The sequence below is a fragment of the Leucopleurus acutus genome (genome assembly GCF_964270905.1).
Source record: "Leucopleurus acutus genome assembly, chromosome: 9".
Classification (NCBI taxonomy): domain Eukaryota; kingdom Metazoa; phylum Chordata; class Mammalia; order Artiodactyla; family Delphinidae; genus Leucopleurus; species Leucopleurus acutus.
Window position 1 is genome coordinate 10,304,840 of NC_139144.1, and position 12,139 is coordinate 10,316,978.

The window sequence follows — 12,139 nt, forward strand, 5'->3', positions numbered from 1 at the left end:
GATGCACAAAATAAATAGAGATAAACCATAGATGGTTCAAAGCCATGGCAGCCTGATGTTGAGATGCTGAGCACATTTCCCAGGAAGCAGCTCAGAGGTGCCCCTTTCCCTGCCTGGAGTCCGTGCTGCCTCCATAATGGCTGTTGCGTACCAAGCCTGAATGCTGTTCTTGTGTTTCACCTTTTCTTGTGAAAGTGAAACTCCTCTTTGAGTGTCTTTCAGTTAGCAAACACAGGTACGAAGGTACGTCTTTCTTAAAAGTGAGGTGGCATAAAGTGAACTTGTGAAAAGTGAGGGATACCCACAACTTTATGTTAGAAAAATAATTCTTTGTTTCTGTTCTCGCTCTAAGAAGTGCGAGGCACTCCTTCGGTGGCCCGAGAAGCTTGGATGGCTGGTGGGACTGGAGCCTGACCACGATGCTGGAAGGCCTGTACTGGGGAGGCCTCTCCACAGCCAGCATGCCAGGTGCTCAGGAGGGCGTCCATCTGCCCTTCACAGTGGTGGTGTCACAGTGGGGTGAAATAGCCACAGACGCCTGACCTGTAACACTGCGCGGGTTCTTGAACGATCTGTAGGTCGTAAGGCCCGCGGCTGTCCCCAGAGCATCCTATTCTCTTCTCTGCCCCCTCCTCTCACACCCCCTTTAGCCACACCAGCTTCTTCAGATCCCTTGTTTGCCAGGCCAGAGCTGGACGCAGGGGCGTGGCTGGTCCGTAGGAGCTCGTAGGCCCATGGGGATGGAAGGCTGGTTCAGTAAGCAAAGTGCTGTGACATGGAGGCACAGGGACACCTCTGGAGCGCGAAGGAACGAAAGCTAAGATGGGACCATCCGGAAGCCGCGAGGCAAGGCTTGCCCTGCCCTTCTGAAGCCAGGTTACCAGTGGATGTGCATTTTGAGTCATAACCGTATTCTTTGCTTACTTCTTATTTTCCACCTTTAAAAAAAAATTAAATTCTTCGTCCTGAATTCCTCAAACACTGTGTTGCTAATGCTACATTTGTTGTATTCTGTGCGGTTACAGGGATGACACTGGAGAAACTTTAGAAAAAGGTAATAATGGATCATTCTGACTTGCTACAAGGCCTGGGGAGGTTAGCTGCTATCTTTCTTAGAAAGCTGGCTAAACCTTTAGAATGTTTTCAAGAAGAAAGTAAAGTTCTGACCTCTGATTTGGTACCTGAGGGGATCCAGAGCTCACCCACGGCTGGACTGTGGTGCTCCAGGTATACTATGTGTCCGGGCATCTTCATTGTTCTTCTCCAGCCCAGAGCTCTTGGAGGAAAACACCACCTCCTAGGCCATTTGGTCATTAAACAGCTGAAAGGTACTCCTGACAGTGTGTGTGAGGCCAGATGCTCCCTTTTTCTTCTTATTTCTAAAAATGCATTAAGTTAGAAACATCTAGGAGACATTCAGGCAGGAAACCAAAAGACCATTTTAATCATCTCTGAGAGTCTGGCTGTGGTTTGAAAATGTCAGCCCCGAGGGTTTGGAGAGTGTGGGCCTCTAGCTTCATTTCCTTCTCTGCCAGCTCCCTCCTGGACCCTCTTCCTATCCTGGCATGCTGCTGCAAGTTCACTCAGTCCACTCTTTGTTTGGCCTTTTAGAAACCTGGCATTCTGTGCAAAACCAGAATATTTCTATCGAAAATATCTAAAACTAGAATATCACATATCTTTTCCTAGTGGGAGGGTGTGAGTGAAGTTGGGCGCTTACCTGCCTCATCCTGTAATGGAAATCAATCTGATGGCCAAGGCCAGACTGCTGGACGACTTAGGTGCAGCCTTCTACTGCTCAAGCTAGAGCCCGGGGACCACGAGGGGGCGTTGAGGGAGCAGAGGGCCCTGTGTCAGGACAGAGTATGTGCCCATGTGCAGCCAGGCTTGGAAACCCCCGGGTGCAAGGCCGACTTTGAAATGTGCATCTGATTCTTCTGATTGGTGGTTTCATCCTCATCTTCCCAGCGCATTTTCAGAGCTTGTGGAAGACTCTTTCCCTACATGTGGCCCCAAAGATGGAGGCCCTGAAACCCCCTCTGTGATAGACCCAGAGATCCAAAGAGTGGCCCCAGGTGGCCCCAGGGGCTCCCAGGAGGAGAGCTCAGTCTGGGCAGCACAAGGTCAGTGTGATTCAGACGGTCAGCTTCGTCCACACTTGTCCACTCTAGTACGGCTGCCTGGATGCAGCAGGTCTGCACTGAGAGCAGCTTGCCAGGGCCAGAACAAGGTGGTTATTACTGTGCAATGACAGAGTCACTTCCCCGGGGCCATGCGGTTAGGCCGTGACAGAAGTAGAAGGCAAACTCAGCCCTGCAGTCTCTAAGTGTATGAGAAAGCACAAGCCAACACTTCCTTCCAGGTTGCTAGAAGGTCTGGAGCTTATAGAACCTAAAGGACGCTTTTTCTGTGCTAAGCAGGGTGTTTATACGGCCTCATTTGGTCCTTGAGCACCTCTATGAAGGAGGGCTAACCTACTGCATCGTGCAGATGAGGGACGGAGGCTCAAGCCACCCACGTTGCAGTCCCAGACTGCAGTCGGCCAGCCTGGCCTGTCCCACCAGTCGCACTGCCCCTGCCACCACCTCCCTGGTATTATGCTAACACTGGTGGTGACAGATTGTCTGAGACTGACAGGGAGCTCTGTGGCAGTTACAGTAATGCCTGCCTCTGAGTAATACTAATAACAACAACAACAACAACAAAGAGATGATTTAATTGTTAGTAAGTACGGATTGGTAAAAGGTAGCTTGTTTCCAATGATGGAGTCCATTGCCAAAAAAGAAAAATGAATATTCTAGAATCCTTGTGGTGACAGATGGGGTATTTCTCCCTGAGTTGTACCTATGGGAAATGGAAGCCCTCCTCTCTGCAAGATTCCCTCTGCCTGGGGGTCCCAGGCAAGGAGAGAGGGACAATGAACAGTTGAAGGGGTCGGAAGATGCAGAAGGGCCATCTGTCCAGCTCTGTGAGCCCAGGAGTTGCATCCGGCGTCTGGGTGTGGAGCCTGGGACAGGGTGCTGCTAGGGTCCCTATGACTTGCACCACTTTGCAGGCCTGCTGCACGTGCAGCCCTGACCGGCCCCAGGGCCAGCGGTTGGATTGACCACAGCACCAGGGCTGTGTCCATGCACTTTACCCTCTACAACCCTCCAACCCAGCTCTTCTCAAGCGTGTCCCTGAGCGTTGAGATGCTCCCCACTGGGGGTCTCACCCTCTCCCTGCTGGAGTCAGTCACCATCTTCTGCAGTGACTCAGCCCCACTGTACCACATCCTGCTTCCAGAGGTGAGTTCACTGGGCACTTGGACCACTCATGGAACACAGGAGCTTCACCCAGGGCTGGGCACCCTCCTCCATCCAGGCCTCATGTCTTATCCGCAGCTGGATCTTAGCTCAGGCTGCCATAATGAAATACCGTACTCTGGGGGACTTAAACGGCAAACACTGATTTTCCACAGTTTTGGAGGCTGGAAGTCTGAGATGCAGGTGATGGCGTGGTCGGGTGCTGGTGAGAGCTCCCTTCCTGGCTTGTAGACAGCTGCCTTACTGTGTCCTCACGTGGTGGCGAGAGGGATCTCTGGTGTGTCTGGTATCTCTTCCTCTTCTTATAAGAACCCTAGTTCCATCGTTGGGACCTCACCCTTATGAACGCATTTGACCTTAGTTACTTCCTGAGAGGGCCCATCTCCAAAAACAGCCACACTGAAGGTTAGGGCTTCAACATATGAGCTGGCAGGGGGCAGGGGGTGAAGGAGCACACGCCTTTAATGCAATGGGTCTTGGTAAGATGGAATGTATTCCTGTAGTTTCCTTGAGCAATGGAAAGTACCAGAAATCATTCTGAACTTTTCCTCAGGAACTTTGCTGCCTTTTGCCTATATTTCACTTTTCTGCTATGAAGATCTCAGACCAGCTGACACTCCAGGTCAAGCATGCTTTGCCTTGGGAGTGAAGAGAGGAAATGCTGTGAGGTTTTAGACTCTAGAGACAGTTGAATGACACAGTCCATGTTGGGGTTGTGAATGGAGTCTCAGAGCTGTGCCTGTGTGTGAGCACAAAGGGAAGTGAAGGACGGGAGAATGGGCTGCTCCCAGGTGCTACACTCACCTCGGGTACCAAAAACTGTCCTCAAGATAAGTAATATTCTAGTGCAAAATAAAAAATCAAAATTCATACCAAAAAATTCGTGATGGACAAAACATCCAAATCTTAAACAAAGACAGGGTCAGTGCTACTGGTTTTTCCTTCTGTCCCAGACTCCAGTGTGGCTTGGCACACAGTGGTGCTATCCAATACCTCACATTAACCACCCAAAATGAACTTTTCTCTGATGACATTTGCAGCTTCTGATAGTGGGCCCACGGGGCACAGTGCATATGACTCCAAAAGAAGATGGAAAGGAATGTGTAAGGCCCCTCCTGGTGGGCTTCCCTGGTGGCACAGTGGTTAAGAATCCGCCTGCCAATGCAGGGAACATGGGTTCAAGCCCTGGTCCGGGAAGATCCCACATGCCGCAGAGCAACTAAGCCTGTGCACCACAACTACTGAGCCCATGTGCCACAACTACTGAACCCATGTGCCACAACTAGTGAGCCCATGTGCCACAACTGCTGAGCCCATGTGCCACAACTACTGAGTCCATGTGCCACAACTACTGAAGCCCACGCGCCTAGAGCCCGTGCTCTGCAACAAGAGAAGCCACTGCAATGAGAAGCCCGTGCACCGCAACGAAGAGTAGCCCCCGCTCACTGCAGCTAGAGAAAGTCCGTGCGCAGCAACGAAGACCCTGCTTAGCCAAAAATAAATAAATTAATTTAAAACACCCACACATCTGTAATTTAAAAAAAAGGCCCCCCAAAATTTCATGACCTAATCTGAGTTTGGGTGCGTGACCATCCGAGAGCCACAAAGCACTTTGTGATGGGCTGGGGGCGTGGAGGCAGGAAGGTGGGGTGTGAGATTAGTGCTCACCATGTGGTTGTGGTTCACAGAGTGCTTTCGACACACGCTACCTCGTGTCAGTCTTCTGTGAAACAGTGATTACCATTCTTCTTCCAGTCACGGGGACGTAGTGCCTGATACGCAGTCGGCACTCACTGTATGCTCACTCTTTCTTTGCTTTGAAATGAATGTTAGTGTGTGCCAGCACTACTCCCCAGAGGGAGGGAAGGGGGAATCCCCCAAAAGAGGACCTTTTTAGCTTAAAAGCGTCAACTCAGAGGGTCCACAGGAGCTCTGCAAGGCCGACTTGGCTCAAAGAGGTTATTTCCCAATGTTACTGAGCATCCTCTTCTTACCCTTGTTCTTCTGAATGAATGAAGGCATGAATAAGTGAAGGCATGGACGAATGGGTAGCTCATCAATGGCGAGATAACCATAAACAGAACTTGAAGGAAATTCCTGATACAGGAGCTTTTAAAGGTTTTTTACTTGTCCAAGGAAACTGATAATACATATTTCATATATTTCACAAATACATGAAAACATTCTTTTGAGCATCTTGAGGAAGCACTGGGAGGGCCTGGCATGGAGGTTAGGAGACCTGATAGGCAGGAGAGTGATATTCACACTCCAGGGTTTCGAGGAGTGCAGGGCCCACGTCGAACTCATTTGTGTCCATCGCGCTGGGCACCGGGTGGGGTTTCCGTGCTGGATGCATTCAAACCGCCCCAAGGGCCTGTGGAGCTTAGACCTTAAGAAACAATTTACCAGCATTTTTGTTCATCTGGTTTGTTTGTGTTGTGCCTCCCCCAGCTGGTCTTCCTGGTGCTCAACCTGACTCACCTCTTTTTCCAATTCTCTGGCATGATCGGGATTTTGCTCTCCAAGTCATGCAGGTATCACAGAAAGCCCTTCCTTCCTCGGGAGCCCATCTGGTCGCCCTCTCTCTTCAACCTCGCAGCTCGCTCTAGTTGGGGTGGGTCTCACCTGCTATGTGGCCTCCGGCCACCTCGTTACTCTTGCTGAGGAGGTGACTGACTGATTCCACAAAGGGTTATGTCAAGGGTTTATGGACCTCAGTCACAGGGTGTCATGGAATCAGATATGGCAGGTGTTCAAGTCAACCAAACAGGGGCCACACACTGTGATGCTGTCCAAGGGAAGACCTTGGCTCCGCCTGCACTGCAGCCTTCCCTTCTGACTCCACTTCTGTGGGTGCCTGCCCTGAGGGTTGTTAAACTGACCCCCCCATAGAAACAGCCACAGGACTTGAGCTGGGACGTAAGCTAGAGCTGCCTCCCAGGTGCTGGAAGAATGAGGTGTCCTCACAACAAAAATGAGTGGTTTTCTACTGCTGGAGTAGGACACACAGACCGAGAGCAATACATGTGAGTGTGTGGATGGGGAAATGCATAGGCTCTGGAGTCAGCTGACCCAGCCCCCATAGTCCACGTGCCTTTGGGAAAGTTACTTAACCTTCTTCGAGCCTTCATAAGGTGGGACCATGATACATCAGGTTCTGTTAGGGTCTGAGCGTGTGTGTATTTATATATACACAGACACACACACAAATCCTTGGCACATGGTGAATGTTCCATAAATGATAATTATAATAATGACAGTAATTAAGAAGTCTTTATGGCATTCCTCAGGTCAGGTAGAGGCAGGTAAGGGGCCCTCTTCACTATGCACACAGGGGACTCTGCTGACTAGCTGTCCAGTGAGGTAGCCACTAGCCACAGGAGGCTCTTGATACTAGAAGTGTGGCTAGTACAAATGCAGATGTGTCAAAAGTGTAAGATACTCACTGGATGTCGGACACTTACTATGAAAGTTAAGAGTGTAAAATATCTCATCCATAACTTTTACACTTGAACATATGTTGAACTGGCAATGTTTCAGATATAATAAAGAAAATAGATTATAAAATAAATTTCACCTGTGTATCTTTACGTTTTAAAACGTGGCAACTGGAAAACTTTCTTTTCCACCTGTAGCATGAATGGTATTTCTCTTGGTTAGTCTGGCTAGAGCCTGTCCCGCCGTTTTCCCCAGGCTGAGCCATGCTGTTCACTCTGTGGGGAGCCAGGGTGTGCCAGCAGAGACAGCTTGTCTGGGTTCAGCTGTCAGAGGCCATTGTTGACCTTGCACTAATTAATGAGGAAACAAAACACACAGAAAACCTTGATCCTTTGCCCATGTAAATTTTAAAACATCTAGCTTTCATTTAAAAAAAATTTTTTTTAACATCTTTATTGGAGTATAATTGCTTTACAGTGTTGTGTTTACTTTCTGCTGTATAACAAAGTGAATCAGCTATACGTATACATATATTCCCATATCTCTGCCTTCTTGCGTCTCCCTCCCACCCTCCCTATCCCATCCCTCTAGGTGGTCACAAAGCACCGAGCTGAGCTCCCTGTGCTATATGGCTGCTTCCTACTAGCTATCTATTTTGCATTTGGTAGTGTATATATGTCAATGTTACTCTCTCACTTCATCCCAGCTTACCCTTCCCCCTCCCCGTGTCCTCAAGTCCGTTCTCTACATCTGCATCTTTATTCCTGTCCTGCCCCTAGGTTCTTCAGAACCTTTTTTTTTTTTTTTTTAGATTCCACATATATGTGTTAACATATGGTATTTGTTTTTCTCTCTGACTTACTTCACTCTGTATGACAGACTCTAGGTCCATCCACCTCACTACAAATAACTCAATTTCGTTTCTTTTTATGGCTGAGTAATATTCCATTGTATATATGTGCCACAGCTTCTTTATTCATTCGTCTGCCAGTGGATATCTTGGTGAGAAAAGATGAGATTGTACACCCAAAAGTGCTTTCCCAATGAACTCACGTGTAGAAAGGTGAGAGGCCTTCATAGAATCCCCTGGTGGGATGGACACGGGTGCTGGGAGTGGATGTGGAGGTGGGAGGCTGGGTGGGGACCCTACCTGCTATTTCTCCAGCAAGGAAGGTTCTGTTGGATCATCTCATTTATCTGAGCCACAGACTCCATGGGTATAATTGAATTAGGAGTGCTTCTGGTTTTTATGAGGATTAAGTTAAAAAAATGTGCATGGAAAGAGTTGTTAACCTGTAACCTATTCTGTGCATACAAAGGGATGGGAGGGAATCAACAGGCACTGAGTATTTCCCACGTCCCCCTCAGTGAATTAAGAGAATGAAAGGACAGCCACAGAATGGGAAAAATATTTGCAAATCACATATCCAATAAAGGAAATGTGCCAAAAATATAAAAATTGCTATAATTCTTTATTTATATGCATGTCTTCCTCTTTGGACTGTGAATCATATCCTATTATGTTTGTTTCACCATTGCCTGAATATAGTAGGATCTGTTGGTGGCTCACAGACCTGGAGCCACGCAGATCCACACTGGGGCTAGATGCACAGTGAAAAAGGAAGATGAATTAGGCGCTCCAGTGAAAAGTGCATTCTAGCAGAGAGATTGTCTGCATCTCAGAGCAGTCATCGTCACATGGCTGAGTGGCAGTGACAGTGTTCCTTGGCAAAGATGAGAACCGGAGGAGCCTCCTACTCAGGCTCATCCCCAGCCCCTGCCCAGCCCTAATGAACAATCACTGGGGAAGGGCTCCCCTCATGCAAAGATGAATTCCGTTATGTAGAAGTGAACAGTCACAGTCAACACCAGTCACTATTGGATCTGTGCAAACATACCACAGGGAAAAGCAGTAATTAAAAATGACCCAAAGAGAAGGAGATGAAGATCAGACCTTTGAAAACGGTTGCCGCAGGCAGGTCAAACTGTAACTAAGATGTTCTCCACACACAAATGAATTCATGAAAAAATGAGCTCTTTGAAATAAGACTGCAAAGCCTGGGTGAAAGAGTTAAAAAATGAACTAAAAAGACAAAGAATAAATTAACAGAGGTGAGGAAAGAAATGGAGAAGAAAAAAAAGGGATAAAAAGATACCAGAAATACAGATGAAGCAAGAGAGAGAGAGAGATTCACAGAAAAGAGAGTGAAGAATATGCATGACAAGCTTGAGACTAATCAGCAAAATTAGATGTTTTGAAAATGTTACAATTGATTTTAGGGAAGATATTACACATGGAAGTCAGACAAAGAAGAATATCCATAAGACAAAGAAAAAGAAAGGATATGTATTGTTAGTATCTCCCTCTACCCCCCAGAAAAAGCCCAGAAAATTTAAACAGAAAAAGCATTTAAAGGTATAATTTAAGAAAACATTCCTGAAATAGAGATATAAATCTGTATATTTTAAAAGGCATTGTATCCAAGGGAAGAAATGGATTCAAATCTATTAAAAACAGAACAGATCCATGTTGTACTGGGCCCAGTAGCCTCTGATGACTTCCCAGGAGCTGTGGTTGCACCGGATGGGGAAGGACAGGCTCAGCACATGGTTGGAGGGAGGGCTTGTGATTCTCAGGATGCCATGCACCCTCACTCTCCTGGATCTTGAGGTCCTCCACCAGCTTGTCCTCCATGATGCTGGCCCTGTGGTGGAAGAAGCCCTCCACCATCTTGAAGAAGTTGGGGTCGTCCTCATTGTCAGCTACCACCTCACTGTAGTGTCTCCAGGTAGGTGGTAGGCTGCTCGCAGACCCAGCAACAGCATGGCCAAGTCAGCTGCTGCTGAGCCCAGGGCAGCGGGCCAGGCACTGGACAGCAGCAGCGCTTCACCCAAGCAGTGTAACTATTCTCTGGACTGAATCCTGAATTTGTCCTGTTGGTCAAATGATTAAGTTCTGCAGGAACTAAGGACCCACCCAGGTGGAGGATGGAATGATGTTGACACTCCTCACTTTGATCAACTAAAGCTTGGACTCTGTTGACATTTGCCCCAATTCTATGCTGATTCTCCTCTGCTCAAGCCCCTTCATGAATATGCATGTACCTTAGCTTAAAACTTCACCACTTTTGCTGTTAGGGAGACACTGCTTTGGGAAAGATCCCTGGTGTTCTCCTTACTTGCTGCAAGTAATAATAAACCCTTCCTTCTCTCAGAAAAAAAGACAAACAAAAAAGCAAAGAAACAAACAAAATTTCTAATAAAGTTACTGGACTTAAAAATAAAGTTACTGGTATCTACTGACATCCAGATACCTTCCCTTCCCCCAAAACTCAAGTTACTTCCAAGTGATTAAAATTTATTTAAATTATTTAGAAGTGTTTTTATTAATTATTATTTAAATCATTAAAAACTGTTTAAATGTGCAATCAGTAGAAAATTGGGCAAATCATAGGAGAAACATAATTTTTGTAGAATGGGAAGTCTAATGGCCAAATGTGTAAAAGAAATTAGAAGAAAAAAGTATACATAAAGGAAAAAGATAGGGTACCACTTAGTACTTTGTAAGATAATGAAAAAATTTTTTTTAATTTAGAAGAAGGGTGACTATTATGCATTTATCTTCATACTATAAGATTAATATTATTTCTGGATTATAGAATTAAAACAAAAGACAGTGTATATGCTGATAAATGGTGTTTAGAGGAAAATCTATGGCTATGTTATGGAGTAACAAGTAATGAAAGTAAACTAAGTATGTACTCAACTAAAATAGGCAGGAAAAATATACAGATGCACATGCACACACACTTAACCTGAGCAAAGCAGAGGGAAGTCTGTTTTATAAACTGAAAGCATATTTTTGTGTGTGGTGTTAAAGAGCATTCTAATTTCATTTCTTTACATGTAGCTGTCCAGTTTTCCCAGCATCATTTATTGAAGAGACTGTCTTTCCTCCATTGTATAGTCTTGCCTCCTTTGTCATAGATTAATTGACCATAGGTGTGTGGGTTCATCTCTGGCCTTTCTATCCTGTTCCATTGATCTATATTTCTGTTTTTTGTGCCAGTACCATACTGTTTTGATGACTGTAGCTTTGTAGTATAGTCTGAAGTCAGGGAGCCTGATTCCTCCAGCTCCATTTTTCTTTCTCAAGATTGCTTTGGCTATTCAGAGTCTTTTGTGTCTCACACAAATTTTAAGCTTTTTTTGCTCTAGTTCTGTGAAAAATGCCATTGGCAATTTGATAGGAATTGCATTGAATCTGTAGATTGCCGTGGGTAGTATACTCATTTTGACAACATTGATTCTGCCTATCCAAGAACATGGTATATCCTTCCATCTGTTTGTGTCGTCTTTGACTTCTTTCATCAGCATCTTACAGTTTTCAGAGTACAGGTCTTTTGCCTCCTTAGATAGCATTATTCCTAGGTATTTTATTCTTTGTGATGTGATGGTAAATGGGATTGTTTCCTTAATTTCTCTTTCTGATATTTCATTGTCAGTATGTAGGAATGCAACAGATTTTTGTATATTAATTTTGTATCCTGCCGTGATACCGAATTCATCGATGAGCTCTAGTAGTTTTCTGCTAGCATTTTTAGGATTTTCTATATATGGTATCAAGTCATCTGCAAACAGTGACAGTTTTACTTCTTCTTTTCCAATTTGGATTCCTTTTATTTCTTTTTTCTTCTCTGATTTCCATGGCTAGGACTTCCAAAACTATGTTGAATAAAAGTGGTGAGAGTGGACATCCTTGTCTTTTTCCTGATCTTAGAGGAAATGCTTTCAGCTTTTCACCATTGGGTGTGATGTTAGCTGGAGGTTTGTCAAATATGGCTTTATTATGTTGAGGTAGGTTCCCTCTATGCCCAGTTTCTGGAGAGTTTTTATCATAAATGTGTGTTGAATTTTGTCAAAAGCTTTTTCTGCATCTATTGAGATGATCATATGGTTTTTATTCTTCAATTTGCTGATGTGGTGTATCACACTGATTGATTTGCAGATATTGAAAAATCCTTGCATCCTGGGATAAATCCCACTTGATCACAGTGTATGATCCTTTTTATGTGTTGTTGGATTCTAATTACTAGTGTTTTATTGAGGATTTTTGCATCTGTGTTCATCATATTGACCTGTAATTTTCCTTTTTTGTGGTATCTTTGTCTGATTTTGTTATCAGGGTGATGGCAGCTTCATAGAATGAGTTTGGGAGTATTCCTTCCCCTGCAATTTTTTGGAATAGTTTCAGAAAAATAGGTGTTAACTCTTCTCTGAATGTTTGATAGTATTCACTTGTGAAGCCATCTGGTCCTGGACTTTTGTTTGTTGGGAGTTTTTAAATCACACATTCAATTCCAGTACTTGTGACTGGTCTGTTCATATTTTCTATT

The 12,139-nt window shown here is 45.3% G+C and overlaps 1 protein-coding gene across 1 annotated transcript; it reads left to right on the forward strand.

Annotated features, from left to right (window-relative positions):
- Positions 1 to 335: 335 nt before the first annotated feature.
- On the forward strand, positions 336 to 6,144 carry PKD1L1 (polycystin 1 like 1, transient receptor potential channel interacting; the record flags this gene model as incomplete). The annotated part of the gene is given in 5 exon segments (XM_082845851.1): positions 336 to 514; positions 3,056 to 3,287; positions 5,757 to 5,854; positions 5,856 to 5,982; positions 5,986 to 6,144. Coding segments are annotated over 5 exon segments (795 nt in total), but the record flags the coding sequence as incomplete, so codon positions are not given.
- Between the last annotated feature and the right edge of the window lie 5,995 nt (positions 6,145 to 12,139).